General features: G+C 39.2%; 1 protein-coding gene across 1 annotated transcript in view; it reads left to right on the top strand.

The window, feature by feature from the left end:
- The window catches only part of rps6ka2 (ribosomal protein S6 kinase, polypeptide 2), a gene marked incomplete at its 3' end in the record, with an annotated part of 28,250 nt that extends 14,235 nt beyond the window's left edge, over nucleotides 1-14,015 (top strand). The window contains exons 7-22 of the mRNA XM_084055130.1: nucleotides 1,513-1,550; nucleotides 2,889-3,031; nucleotides 3,406-3,476; nucleotides 3,815-3,903; nucleotides 4,518-4,582; nucleotides 5,290-5,392; nucleotides 7,355-7,488; nucleotides 8,289-8,411; nucleotides 8,941-9,030; nucleotides 9,239-9,397; nucleotides 10,478-10,639; nucleotides 10,945-11,021; nucleotides 11,716-11,833; nucleotides 12,840-12,896; nucleotides 13,001-13,081; nucleotides 13,833-14,015. Coding sequence (XP_083911256.1) covers nucleotides 1,513-1,550; nucleotides 2,889-3,031; nucleotides 3,406-3,476; nucleotides 3,815-3,903; nucleotides 4,518-4,582; nucleotides 5,290-5,392; nucleotides 7,355-7,488; nucleotides 8,289-8,411; nucleotides 8,941-9,030; nucleotides 9,239-9,397; nucleotides 10,478-10,639; nucleotides 10,945-11,021; nucleotides 11,716-11,833; nucleotides 12,840-12,896; nucleotides 13,001-13,081; nucleotides 13,833-14,015 — 1,693 coding nt within the window. The remainder of the gene's footprint in view (nucleotides 1-1,512; nucleotides 1,551-2,888; nucleotides 3,032-3,405; nucleotides 3,477-3,814; nucleotides 3,904-4,517; nucleotides 4,583-5,289; nucleotides 5,393-7,354; nucleotides 7,489-8,288; nucleotides 8,412-8,940; nucleotides 9,031-9,238; nucleotides 9,398-10,477; nucleotides 10,640-10,944; nucleotides 11,022-11,715; nucleotides 11,834-12,839; nucleotides 12,897-13,000; nucleotides 13,082-13,832) is intronic.
- Nucleotides 14,016-14,404: the final 389 nt, after the last annotated feature.

Here is a 14,404-nt window from a genome sequence, read left to right as displayed (position 1 = left end):
CCTCTGTCTGTGATATTAAAGGAGGAGTTCACCCAAAGAATGACTTATTTTCTATCAATTGCACACCCCATGAAGCCTTGAATTCATGGATTGATTTTTGTTTTTGTGGCATTCCTAAGCCAATAATTTGATGACTGGGTGTGTATCCGGTAGGAGACACAAATAATCTACTTTGTGTCTCCTACCGGATACATTAGCCGGTAGGAGACGGGAATCAAATTATTCGTTTAGGAATGCCACAAAAACAAAAATAAATCCATGGATTCAAGGCTTCATGGGGTGTGCAATTGATAGAAAATAAGTCATTTTTACTCCTTTAATAGAACCCTGCTCCCGCCCCATTCCTCCCACCAGCCAGTCAGTATCTTTATTGAATTGTCAATCGATAGGACTGTCTGCACGACTCTTCTCTATTTCTTTAGAATCTATTTGTATGTCTTAGATTGATCCCCGCTACATAGACAGTAGGGAAATACCTGTAACTATAACACATGCAAACAAAACACGTGCACACAGGCATAGGCCCTCACACTGACACATGCACACAGTTACACACTGTTGTGTGTCTCACCATCCAGCTGCTTTTAAACACAACATTTCTACCTCTTTACATGTATATCACTGCCTCTCTCTGTCACTCACTCACTCTTTCTTTCTTTCTTTCTTTCTTTCTTTCTTTCTTTCTCTCTCTCTCTCTCTCTCTCTCTCTCTCTCTCTCTCTCTCTCTCTCTCTCTCTCTCTCTCTCTCTCTCTCTCTCCCACTCCCACACACACACACACACACACACACACACACACACACTGGGCATGCCAAAAGCTATTTTTCATTAAAAAATCACACCCAGTGTGAAGTGAGCGGTGTTATTTAGCAACAACACTGGTCATCACAATGATGGAAGCTCACTTAAAAAAAAAAGTGTTTTTGAAGTGCGTGGTGCTATTTATAGATTATTAATTTCATCATGCGTCTCACTAGCCAATCACAGTACTGAGCAAAGGGTGTGAATAGAGTCAGCCAATCACAGTACTGCGAAAGACAAATTTTCACCACGGTCTTTTCACGACGGTCCCAAACCCACTTATAGGAGCGGCTACACCGCTCAAAAATAACTTTGACTTACTAGACTGATCACCCTAAATCTTTAAATCCATTAAAAGGACCCTGAGAGAAAGAAAAATATCCCCATCAGGTCAATTTTGACTCGTATTATTATCCTTCTGGTGATGTTTGGTCCTCACTACGATAGTGATAACTGTACATAAACCTTATACAGTACACACAGAGATAATAACCACAACAGAACCACAACATAAATAACCACTACATTTACTGATTTTTATTGTGTGTAGATGATGTTGATAGAAATTATTTTGTACTTGACATTGTTTATTGTAGTTTAATCTATATTGTTGTGGTGGATCATGTTATTGTATTTTTTACCTCAGAATGTGCTATTACTGTATCATTATGCTGAAGAAAATAGTAATCCTATAATCCTTTTCTTAACACAGTATTCTTTTGGATGAAGAGGGACACATCAAGATAACTGGTTAGTACCCAAACTCAATCAAGACATCATCTAATAGTTATGACATTGTGGGCAGTTTTTCACCGGACGATTTATTCATTATTTATTTATACTTGTCGCTCATCAAAAATAGCCGATCTACTAAGTTGTTGTGAGCTTGTAGATTTTTAGCAAGTGATACTCAAACATTACTTCCAAACAGTCGTTTGCTTCATGAAAGGCCTGGGATTTGGTTCAATAGAATACCGGTAGTAATAACAGCTAGAGTCAGCCGGACCCTGGATACAGCCGGCAGCCGGCCAACTTTCCTCTTATTTGTAGTCAAATTTCTGTTGCCAACTATGCATAACAAAGGACTTTCCTGCTCAACGTTCAGTCAGTGCAATTACCTGGATAGCTGAATTTATGCTTGTCCTAAAACACAGAGTGATGAATAGCTGAGTGTTGGTTAAATCAATTTGCCTTCAAAAGTATAAAATGCCTGCAAATCACTGGCAGTGGGATAATGTACATGCATACATCACCCAGTCGACATGTTGAAGTGTCCTATCCCTGAGCAAGACACTTAACCCCTTACTGGGCGCTGTGGCATCCACTGCTCCTATAATAATTAGGATGGATGAAGTCAGATGACAAATTTCATACATGTTCAAAGGTACTTGGCAAATACCCCAATAACAACTAAAGGGGACACAATATCATTATTATTATTTCCTGTTGAGTTTGTCAGGAATAACCTTGTTCCCAGGTTTAGCTCCTGCACAAGGAGATAAAGCCTGGAAAATAACTACATGAAAGTACAGGGCTACATGCTGTCCAGCCTACCGGAACTTCCTGTAGCCCTGAACTTCCTGTACTTCCGGTTAGACACTTTCAGCAGTAGTTCTTGTCCAGCCTAGTCAGGAAAGCAGCTATTGGCTGTTTGCAACACACAGCTATTGGCTGTTTGCAACACACAGCTATTGGCTGTTTGCGACACATTGCATGAGGGACACTGGGCATCATGTGGGTTTCTGGGGAGTTAGTCAGTAACGGACATTGACTATTATAAGCCCCCCTCAGGGTCCGGCAGAAATAGGAAAGTACGAACTGTACTACAGCACGTTTTACAGATTCCTCAGTGCTGTACCATCTCTTTAGGTAATTATTTTCTATCTGCTCAAATACGGTATAGAACCTATTTCATCTCTATGACTATAGTTACTGTATCAATACATTATGCTTTCTTTCTTCTTCCCTCTCCATAATTCTTATTTCCTGTTTTCTATTTCTTTCTAACGTCTCACTTTCCTTAATTAATAATACATTTACCTTTTGATTTTCTTCCTTTTATTCTGTCTCCAATGCTGTCTCTTTTAGACTTTGGGCTGAGTAAAGAAGCAATAGAACATGATAAAAGAGCCTATTCGTTCTGTGGAACTATAGAGTATATGGCTCCAGAGGTCGTAAACAGGAGAGGGCACACACAGAGTGCTGACTGGTGGTCATTTGGGGTATTGATGGTAAGACTCTAACCCAGTCTTACAGTTACATTCCACTTTGATAGATCCTTCTGTGACCTACTCTACTGAAATAAGTTGAATTGTGAATTGAATCACACTGCTATATACAGTATATATATATATAGCAATGTGAGTATATATATATATATATATATATATATATATATATATATATATATATATATATATATATATATATATATATATATATATATATATATATATATATATATATATATATATATATATATATATAATATTATATCCACTTAACCAACTAAACCATGAGACATTCAGCCACTATACAGTCAAATATCTCTCTGTACAGTATGACTCCTGACAGAAATGCCATTGTTTGTTTGTTTGCTCTCCAGTTTGAGATGTTGACAGGATCATTACCATTCCAGGGAAAAGACCGAAAGGAGACAATGGCACTTATTCTGAAGTAAGATCATTTCAACATGAATCCAACATAGCTGTCATTTTAAAGTCCATTAAATTTACTCCAATCCTAATAATAGATGAAGTCCATTAAATCTTAACCTAACCCCAATCCTAATGATAATACTGTAGGTTTTGATTTCATACACAATACAAAACAAAAGACTCAGAGATAGTTTGCATGAAAACAGGAGCAAATAATTTAATGTTGACATTAAGCATGCACTGATCACCAAAACTAACATTAAAAAAGTAAAATGTTAACATCTTTGAGTATCCATGAGTGTATTACTGAGTACTGTATATTCGTGTGCTTTCTCCTCATACCTTGTGTGTCTCTAGGGCCAAACTAGGAATGCCACAGTTCCTCAGTCCTGAAGTGCAGAGTTTGTTGCGAGCGCTCTTTAAAAGAAACCCGGTTAATCGACTGGGTAGGTATAAGCATCACTACCTATGATAAATGATAAATGAGTTTATCATTATTATTAATGCAGTCTTGCTGTGCCTACTGATGCAGAATAAAGTGCATTTGCAATAGTCAAGTCTGGAAGAGATACAACTATGATGGACTTTTCTAAGTGTGCAGAGGAAAGGAATGACCCCATCTTGGTTAGCTGTCTCAGTTGGGCAAAGCAGTCAAAAATAACACCCACGTCGTTGTGTGCCTCTTCTTGTTTTTATTATGAGATAAGAGGCACTTAGGATAGAGGAGAGATTGTTAATGCTGTTAGTGCCGGGGCCAGAGGGAGTCATTATAATTCCAGACCATGAGATAATAATGATCTCATGGCCTTGCAGTTTGAGAAACAGAATTAAATGAAATAAATGACTACGTTATGTCAGGGTTATTGGTTGGATTGACAGGTGTAAATGATTATCAGCCCATAATGTCACCTTCATGCTGTCTGTCTGTTTGACAGACAGTCGTAGATACTGGCAATTTGTCACATTAAGTGAAAATGATTGACAAGTAATTAATTATATTAACAGGTCTTAATAAAAAGAGGTCATGACCGCTCTCTCTCTCTGTATATTGGATTGGCAGGTGCAGGACCAGATGGAGTGGAGGAGATTAAGAGACACCGTTTCTTTGCACCAATAGACTGGAACGTAAGCACATGCTTGTAGTGAACACTCTGCCAATATCATCAAATGACGGCCTGAATGCTCATTATTCCCATGCCCTTTTTCATTCACAATTTGTGGACACATAATCCTGTCATAATCTGACACATACAGTGGTGTAACAAAGAGTGACAGTGTTATTTAAAGCATTTCTGTCCCATTCTGAACACAGCTCTTTCTGCTTTGCTGTCTGATCCTACAATAACCAGAGTTCCCTGAAATTACTTAGTTCTTGAGCAGTTCCCTGGGCCATTGCCCCTAGTGACAGAGGGTAGGATGGCTGTAGTTATATATGTCCTTATGTAATGCCTGGGATTTGAACCCAGGTCTCCCATGTGAAAAGCCAACATCTTATCTACTAGCCTAAAGGGGAATTCCCCTTTAGCCTGGGGATATATTAGGCTTTTGCTCATCAGGCAGAGGCTCTGAGACACTACTACTACTACACTTACAGTACAACTACATTACCACACAGACAATCGGTGTTGCTGTTGATTTCCTGCTACGGCAATACAGAGAGCATTAGGACCAAGTATTGAATCATTAGGGCCTACTCTTACTGATGGACATGGAGATAGTAGAGTGTAGTGTTCTTCATATTAAAAATGTAAAACATATTCTTTTGCGTTACTTTCTAATAATGCTAATAATAATGATAGGACCAAATTATTATGTTTTGTTTTTTCCTGTAGAAGTTGTACAGGAAAGAGGTGAAGCCTCCATTTAAACCAACAGTTGGAAGACCTGAAGACACTTTCCATTTTGACCCTGAATTTACCTCCAGAACACCCACCGGTAATTATCTCTCTCTCTCTCTCTCACACACACACACAGACACACACACACACACACACACACACACACACACACACACACACACACACACGCACACGCACATGCGCGCACGCAAAAGTCTATTGGGATTAAAGGGGTTTGAAACACAAGCCCTTGGATTACTTCACTGTTTTTTTGTTTTTTTTTATGTATTTTTTGGTGATTGATAAGTAGGGGACGCTGTTTGTAAAAACTCAAATGTGAGGCATATACCCCTATGAGACTCTGGACAAAAGTAATAACCTTTTATGACAAAGCTCTGGATAGATTAAAGGGTCTACTACACCATGAATTTTAACTTTTTCTTCATTTTTGTGTGTTTTTGGTCTCCCCCACCTCTCTTCTGTTCCAACAAATACCCGACTTCGAGCATGCAGGCTTTCGTAGGCTATCTGTGGTTTTTATGTAAATTGGTCTGAAAACAGTCCGTCAGATTTGTTCCCCCACCCTATGTCACGTCTGGGAACAATTCCTCCCGTTTTTCAGTTCTAACCAAAAAAAAAAAAAAAAAGTTTTTTTTTTTCATTTTTGATTTTTTTTTTTAAATTTTTTCGTATTTTTTTTTTTTACTTTTTCCACACAGAACCAGGACATAACATGCATACAAACTGGCTCAATAGCGCCCCGTGCCAAACAGGACAATGTGGTATTGCAGGTGAAAGTGCTTTATAAGCCAGAGAGAAGTTAGTTGGAATGAGTATATCTGAGGCTTGATTTAGGCTCAAACCTTTTGAAAAACGTTTGAGGGACATAAACAATATGATATCAAATATTATTATTATTTTTTAAATTCATGGTGTAGCTCCTTTAAAAATAGCTTACATGCTGTACAGTAGGCCTGTAAAAACAGTCACATATTGCACCTGTCTAGCAAAGCATTTTAGAAATTAAAGCGGCACAATGTAACCTTTTCTTAATGAATAAAATGTATTTGTTCCAATCTGTTTGGTAGAGTATGTTAATACAATATAACTTATACAATTGGGGTGGTTGTATTTTGTCTCCCTGCTCTTCTATTGAGACATTTAGATCGTGTCAAAGGTCATGTCTCACCTACAGACACAGGATCTGACACAAATTTTGATCTTGATGGTCAAGATTCAATTTATCCCCTGAGCAAACAGGAAGGCTCTATTAGCTAAATGGTAAAACGTGCGTGCGTGCGTGCGTGCGTGCGTGCGTGCGTGCGTGCGTGCGTGCGTGCGAGTTTGCATGTTGTAATGGAATCTAATGGAGTCTCACATCAGCATTCAGATGTGTGGACAGAATCTTATTACACAGTGTAAAGCCAGCATGTCAGAGGGTCAGAGGGTGATGTTGACCCAGTGCTTTACGTTGATATGCACATAACTATTGCTTTAACTATGTATGTAATTCTTACAAGCATTAAAGCTTATATATTGTAGGTGCTTGTGTACTTCAGTTTAAGGATTAACAGGGCAGGAGGGAACATTGTGGTAATTTTCAACAGATACAAATATGGCACCACTTTTTTCTTAACAAGGTGAGCTACGTATCATATCAAAGGAAAACACTTTTACAGACTTTAGCTTTTCAGCATCCAGGGAAGCTCTTGGTACTAGCAGCCTAGCTGCTGCAATTTGGATAAAAGCTATTGTCACCAAAATGCTATTTGTAGGTTTTACACAGAGGTGAAGTCAATGTAAATGTTGTAAAGCAGCACATACATTTAGATTTGACAACCGTTTTAAGTGCACTAACCCATGGTACATACATATTATTTCAAACTTGACAAACTGACCCCACCATGTGCTAAATCATGCCACCACGTGCTCTCAGTCCATGTTACAGTCGAGAAATTGTGTTGTGCTATTTAGTCATGTATTTAGTTATAGTTAATTTAATGAACTCGCATGGTATCGTTCCACCTACAGTGTAATGTGTGTGTACTTATCTATTTAGATTCTCCAGGCCTTCCTCCCAGTGCCAACACACACCAGTTGTTCAGAGGATTCAGCTTCGTAGCAACCAATCAAGAGCCCACTCCAGCAAGTTCACTAAGGCAGGAAGTGAACAACATCAACCCCATGTCACAGGTGAATATGTTATTGGGAAGCTACAGTAAGAACCTACTAACGTATCTAATTTATTCATTAACTAGCATTCACAGATGTATTTTTCTTTTACTAAACTGATTGATTGATTGATTGGCCTTTCCAATAATTTGATTAATTAGTTACAGAGGAATCCGTTCTTCGAGACTGACTAATTAACAAACCAAATGATCAATGAACTACATTAGACACATCAAATGTATCTAATGTATTCTTAATTCCCCTCTTTGTGGCAATTTAATATGATCTAATTCTATTTGAATAGACCCTCTTTCAGTAGTTTGCTCTCAACATGTATCTGTAACTGACAGTATTAAAAATACATCAAATATGTATATTAAAGCGGCACCATGTAACCTTTTCTCATTTTTATTTTGTCCAATCTGTAATGGTAGAGTATGTTAATACAGTATAACTTATACAGTACCATTTGGGGTGGTTGTATTTTGTCTCCCTGCTCTTCTATTGAGACATTGAGATCGTGTCAAAGCTCATGTCTCACCTACACACAGGATCTGACACGGATTTTGACCTGATGGTCAAGATCACATTTATCCCCTGAGCAAGCAGGAAGGCTGTATTAGCTCAATGGTAGAAATGTCAGCACTTGCGCAGGAAACCGGGTTCAAATCCGGGGTAGATGAGGAAAGTTACATACATTTAAGTTAAGAATACATTAGATACTATATTCTTAATATCCGCTTTGGGACAATAAAATATGATCTAATGTGATTGAATACCCCCCAATCTCTTAATCTCTCTCATTTACTTGTACACCCCAGAAATTCCATAGTGATGTGCTGTTCAGTGATGTGTATGAGTTGAAGGAGGAGGTTGGACAGACAGCGATGTCAGTATGCAGGAGATGTTTGCACAGAGTTACTGCTGTGGAGTATTCTGTTAAGGTAAGGAATACTGAAGTCTAAACTGGAATATTTTCTTGAGAATATTGATGTGAATACAGGAAACACGTTTCTGAATGGAAAGTGCTGTATGGCAGCCTAAAGGAATAGTTCACCTGTATCCTGTATAAGTTCTCTCTCCTTGGAAAAAAATAAATGTTATCCCAACATGAAAAAAATATCACTTTCTATTCAAATTAACTTTTCCCCAACCTAAAAATACACATGACCATACATTGATGATCCTTGTTTCAAAAGCTTTCTTGGAAAGTCATGCACTGGTGCTACTTTGTGACATACTGTGTAAACATGGTGAAGTTATGGCACCTTGTTCAAGTAAAAAAAATGCCATGCCAGCACCCTGCATTACTGTACTCATCCACAATATTATTCTGGACATAAATGCTGAGTCACTCTTCCACTGTGGAAAGGGCTCGGAGAACTGATTAATGTAAAGCTAGCACATTGCATTCCCCATTTCCAAGTTGTATTATTTTTTTTAAAGAAATGGTCTGTATTTCTTTACCTACAGATTATTGACAGATCAAAGAAAGATCCATCAGAAGAGATTGAGATCCTGTTGAGATATGGACAGCATCCAAATATTATTACTGTAAAGGATGTAAGTGTTATCAACATACACCACTCACAAAACATAGTATAGAAGACATTTGAAAGAAGAGTCCTCATGTCTGAAGCCAGTGATTAAACAGCTCTGATGCTTAATTTATAGTTTTATACTCCACCGCACAACGGTCTTGAGTGCTGAAGATAGCTGATCAAGGTTGTTTGTGTGAATGTGTCCTGTGTGGGTTTCTGTGCAACTATAGGTGTTTGATGATGGCCAGTGTGTGTACTTGGTTCAGGACTTATTGAGAGGAGAGGAGCTGCTGGACAGAATCCTGACCACCACAGCTTTTACTGAGAGGGACGCATCAGACATCTTCTGTACACTTTCCAAGACAGTAGAATACCTACACTCACAAGGGGTAAGATACTGTATACTACATGTATAGATAGATAGAAAGGTTTAGAGAGAGTGAAAGAAGGAGAAAAGAGAAAGAGACATACGCCTCAAGAGAATGCTGTGAGCTTGATCTGCTATTTTCATTGAATGTTTGTTTATCCCAAAATAGGGATGCTAGGGTTGATGTGGTTTATTAGTGTGGTACTATAGTACTCTATAAACATTATTTATTCTTCTAGATAAACTTTATTTTGCCGTGCTACTCCTCCCACAGTTTTTCTTCTCCAATTCCGTGCCATATGTCAAATTGACCGGCTTCATCAGGAATCATAGGCTTGTACTTTGCTAAGAGATACGTTGTACATTTTAATTGATATTGATTTATTAGTGCATTAAATTTCCCCATCCACTTTAATGGGCAAATGAAAAAACTCAAATTCAAGTATTTTTTTCTCGGAAACCGTACAGGCTAGAGTTACAAGACTTGGAGGGGAGGTTCATAATTTAGTGTGAAATTATTAAAAAAATAATTATATCATTCGGCCACTTTACGTTTTAGCCTATAACCCTCGAGTCCCGGCGGCCGCAACCCGCGACCGGCGTCGGCGCAACCACACTTTGCAATTTCCCAGAATTGCAACGCGTCTAGTTAGTAGTTGTGTTTCTACCTTGTTTATTATTATTACCTTATATTACCTTGCTGGTAGTATACAATGTTAGCTTGCTACTAGTGTGCAGCAGTATCTACCACCTACCTACTGCACAGTGTCTACTTTGGTTTAGTAGTTGGTGGGAGTGCAGCAGGGATGACATTACTCATACCATCAGTTCCCACTACATATTTCTATAAGTCATGTCATGCTGTAGATTCTACTGCAGATTCTATGACATAAAAAGGAACCCAATGTAAACTCACTTCCGGGTATTAGGACTCCAAACTGTAGCACTCTATTGGATATAGCAAGAAGATCAGAAATCTAGAAAGCAATGCTTTTTGGATGCTAAATCGAGACAGAGGGAGAGAATTTTGTTTAAATAATCATACTACGGTGTACATTAAATGTGTGACAGCCTGTCTACTTGTGTGTACATGTCTCTGTAGGTAGTGCATCGAGACCTGAAGCCCAGTAACTTTCGCTATGCAGATGACACTGGACATCCAGAATGCATTAGGATCTGTGATTTTGGTTTTGCTAAACAACTCAGAGCTGAGAGTGGATTACTGATGACGCCTTGCTACACAGCTACTTTCATAGCTCCTGAGGTATAATAATAATAATACAAATAATGATAATAATAAATGTATTGTTCTACAAAATGTTTATCATACAACTTAACCCCAAAGGGAGAACACTTTGAACAATGAACATACAGTCATGTTCTCCACAAATACAAGCAATTGTTTGTATCTTGTGTGTGGGTGTGGGTGTGGGTGTGGGTGTGTGTGTGTGTGTGTGTGTGTGTGTGTGTGTGTGTGTGTGTGTGTGTGTGTGTGTGTGTGTGTGTGTGTGTGTGTGTGTGTGTGTGTGTGCGTGCGTGTGCGTGTTCGTGTGCGTGCGTGTGTTGTAGGTAATGAAGAAACAGGGTTATGATGCAGCCTGTGACATCTGGAGCCTGGGGATCCTGTTATACACCATGATAGCTGGGTAAGTGTTAAAGTGCTGTGCTACAGTCAGTATCACTGCTCAGTTGCAACTAGGATGGATAATTGTTTTAAAAAAGGCATTACAGTAAGAGACAATAAGCATATTTCCACCTTTTAAATCAGACAATCAGACAATATTTGTTTTAATTTGCTTTCAAGTTTGTATTATACTAGAAGTTCGGGCCGCTACGCGGCCCGAACGTCTAGCGTGACGCGTCGTTCACTTTGCAGTGCCACCTTACAGGCACCTCACAGTGTGAGAGAGAGTTTTGTGCTCTCCTAAATCCACGGCAGGCTTTGAAAGTACCCACTTCAGAAAGAGGTGACGTGCATCACCTCTCCAATGACCAAAACCCACTATGGAAGCCGTCGAACTGGTGCGATCTGACGGCATCCTAGAATTTATAGGTAGGATGTGATGTCATGCGTGATGTCATGCTGTCGTGAGATTACGTCACACTGGCGTGATGTCAGATTACGTCACACTGGCGTGATGTCAGATTACGTCACACTGGCCACATACAACGTACGTACATACTGACAACCGACATGGCGCAGGATTCAAATTGTATATATAGATTTAAGCTTTATGAAATACATTTCTCTGTTGTCCGATATATTTCCTTAATGATTATAAAACAGAATAATTAAATTGTGTCTGTCTCTTTCTCTCCATCTTGAATACGACTGGTCAGTTTCAGTCCATTTGCCAGCAGTCCTGAGGACACTCCAGAGGGGATTCTGGCTCAGATCGGCAGCGGGAAGGTCCTTATCGCGGGAGGGAACTGGGACCTGGTATCAGACACTGCTAAGGTTAGCTACTAAAGTTTGTTGTCATTGATAGATGCTATTGCATCATACTGTAACTAGCCTATAACATGATATGGTGTCAGACGTTCCAAATGCTAAAAGTAACAGTTTTCTTTTGTTGTTAGATCAATGTTGTGGTTGATGTTGTGGTTCTCAAAGTGGAGTCTGGGGATTTCCAGGGGGTCCCCAGCTAAAGTAGTTAATACAGCCTCGGAATCATTTTAACCACTTTATCCATTTGGCTATTCAAAAATAGAAGATATGCTCACAGCGCATCTCTTCGTGCCACGCTGCGAGCTTGTACATCTGCTATTTTTTACATATATTTTCTCTTCTGGGGGGTCCCTGGCACAAACTCTTTTCAGAAGGGGGTCCTCGGCCAAATGCATGTTAGTTTGGGGGTCCACTGTGTAAGATAATGCTCCCTGTAATGTTACAAAATGTCCTTGATCTGAATAAACAAAATAGATCATCGCCCAGGCATTGGTCGTCCCTTGGTTGGATAACCTCAGGCAACTGTGGCAGCCATGTTTGACATGCTGCGCTGCTTTTGCAGCGAGGTCACGCATGGTGACAGTTCACTGCACAGTGGCACGTTAGCTTGTGCTAATTGGTCAGCTACTGCCATTATCAGCCCTAGGGCTGCCCTAGCATGATATTATTTATCATTTTGGTCCTTTTATCACTCCACTCACCCAAGAGAAAAGAAAGACTGGGTATGGGATAAAGCATGAATTGTAATGAACACATTCTAACATACACAAAATATAATAATAATAATACTAATAATAATAATAATAGATAGCAACTTTTTACAACAGTTCTAAAATAAAATAATCAATCATAATTACACATACTTGTCTGCCCCTAGAATATTCATATAAAACAAATTCACAGAAAATGTGTGCGTGTGCGTGGGTGCGTGCCTGTGTGCCTGTGTGCCTGTGTGCGTGTGTGCGTGTGTGCGTGTGTGTGTGTGTGTGTGTGCGCGTGTATATCTTTGTAACAGGATATTGTGACCAAGATGCTACATGTGGATCCGCACCAGCGCTTAACTGCCCCACAGGTAAACTCACAATAAATTCAGAGCTGAATACTTATTGTTAGTGGAACATGTTACTAAGTAGGACATTATTACCAAAGACTAAACATCACCGTGATGCTCTCCAGGTTCTTCGTCACCCCTGGATCACACAGAGGGATCAGCTCTCTGACAGACCTCTCACAAGACATGACCCAGTGATAGTCAAGGTGATGGTGTGTGTTTCCCTTTTGTACTGCATGTGTACAACATCGTGTTTTGTGTTCACTTGTAAACTAGTAGTTGTGTTTGTGACTTGTTTATTGCATGTTACATTACATGAACTTGTTGTTGTTAACCTTTTTGTTACTAGTGTTACTACTTCTCTGCTCATTGTCTACCCTTACCTGTATCTATATTTCATACATATGTACTGCGGTGGTTTTTGATTGATTAAATACTTTATTAGCCAGAAATGTAAACAGCATGTGGTACAGTAAGATATTGAAGCTAAAAGGATAACACAAAAAAGTCCTGGGGACTTGTTTCCATTGTGGTCCTATGTATTCAATTCATCAACATAAAGATCAGCATAAAAAATTAACACAATAATACATGTCATCAACAAATACAAACACTATACAAAGGAGAAATTACATTTACCTCCCCTTCTGGTCTCCTGATAGATGTTTCTTCAGGCCAATTTCAAAAGAAACCAGTGTTTCACATCCTTTAATGGATGGTGTTAGGGCATTCCACGTTTTGGTGGCAGAGTAGAATGAGAATTTTCCAATGTTTACGCTAAATTTGCTGTAAATGCGAATGCAGGTGGTCTAATAATACAATACAATGCTACTTTAAGTTGCATCCGACCACCGACCTACAGCAGCGTTTAGTTTGGTTTATAGATGGTGGTAAATGTCTGATGGATAAACTGAGACGTTTATGTGAGACAATGTTGTTCTCCTTTCTGTCCACCAGGGAGCACTCTCTGCCACCTATTCTGCTCTGAAGCGCTGTCCTCCTACTCCAGTCCTGGAACCTGTCCTTTCCTCCAGCTTAGCTCAGCGACGAGAGATGAAGAAAGCGGCCGAAGCTAAAGAAACGGAGCTTCCTCAACCACCTGAACTCAAGCCCAAAGAAATTAACTGTAATCCCAAATAATAACAATAATCCTCAATGAGGTAATTCATGGGATATATCAGCGGTTCTCAAACTTTGAAATTTCAAGGTCTCCCCTTAACTCTGACAGTGTACAAAATGGAACCAAATGGACCCGTTATACTGTCAGAGTTACAGACTTGTAAGGGTCAATTTAGAAGCCCATAAAGGAGCCCAGAGAGTCCCATGAATCCACTTTGAGAGCCACTGGGATATATGTATGGATACATTTATTTATTTTTTGGGTTTTTTTGTGGTTGGGGTATTTTGTTTAAGAAAATCCTCTCCTAGGATAGAATTGGAAGTAATTGCACCCCATGGAAATATACCGGCTTCAAAACACTTACTGTAACCATAGGCTACACCTAGAGTCACTACTTACTCTGTTCTGT

This window comes from Gymnoscopelus microlampas (genome assembly GCF_963454915.1).
Source record: "Gymnoscopelus microlampas genome assembly, chromosome: 1".
Taxonomy (NCBI): Eukaryota; Metazoa; Chordata; class Actinopteri; order Myctophiformes; family Myctophidae; genus Gymnoscopelus; species Gymnoscopelus microlampas.
This window is presented reverse-complemented; position numbering and strand designations above follow the sequence as displayed.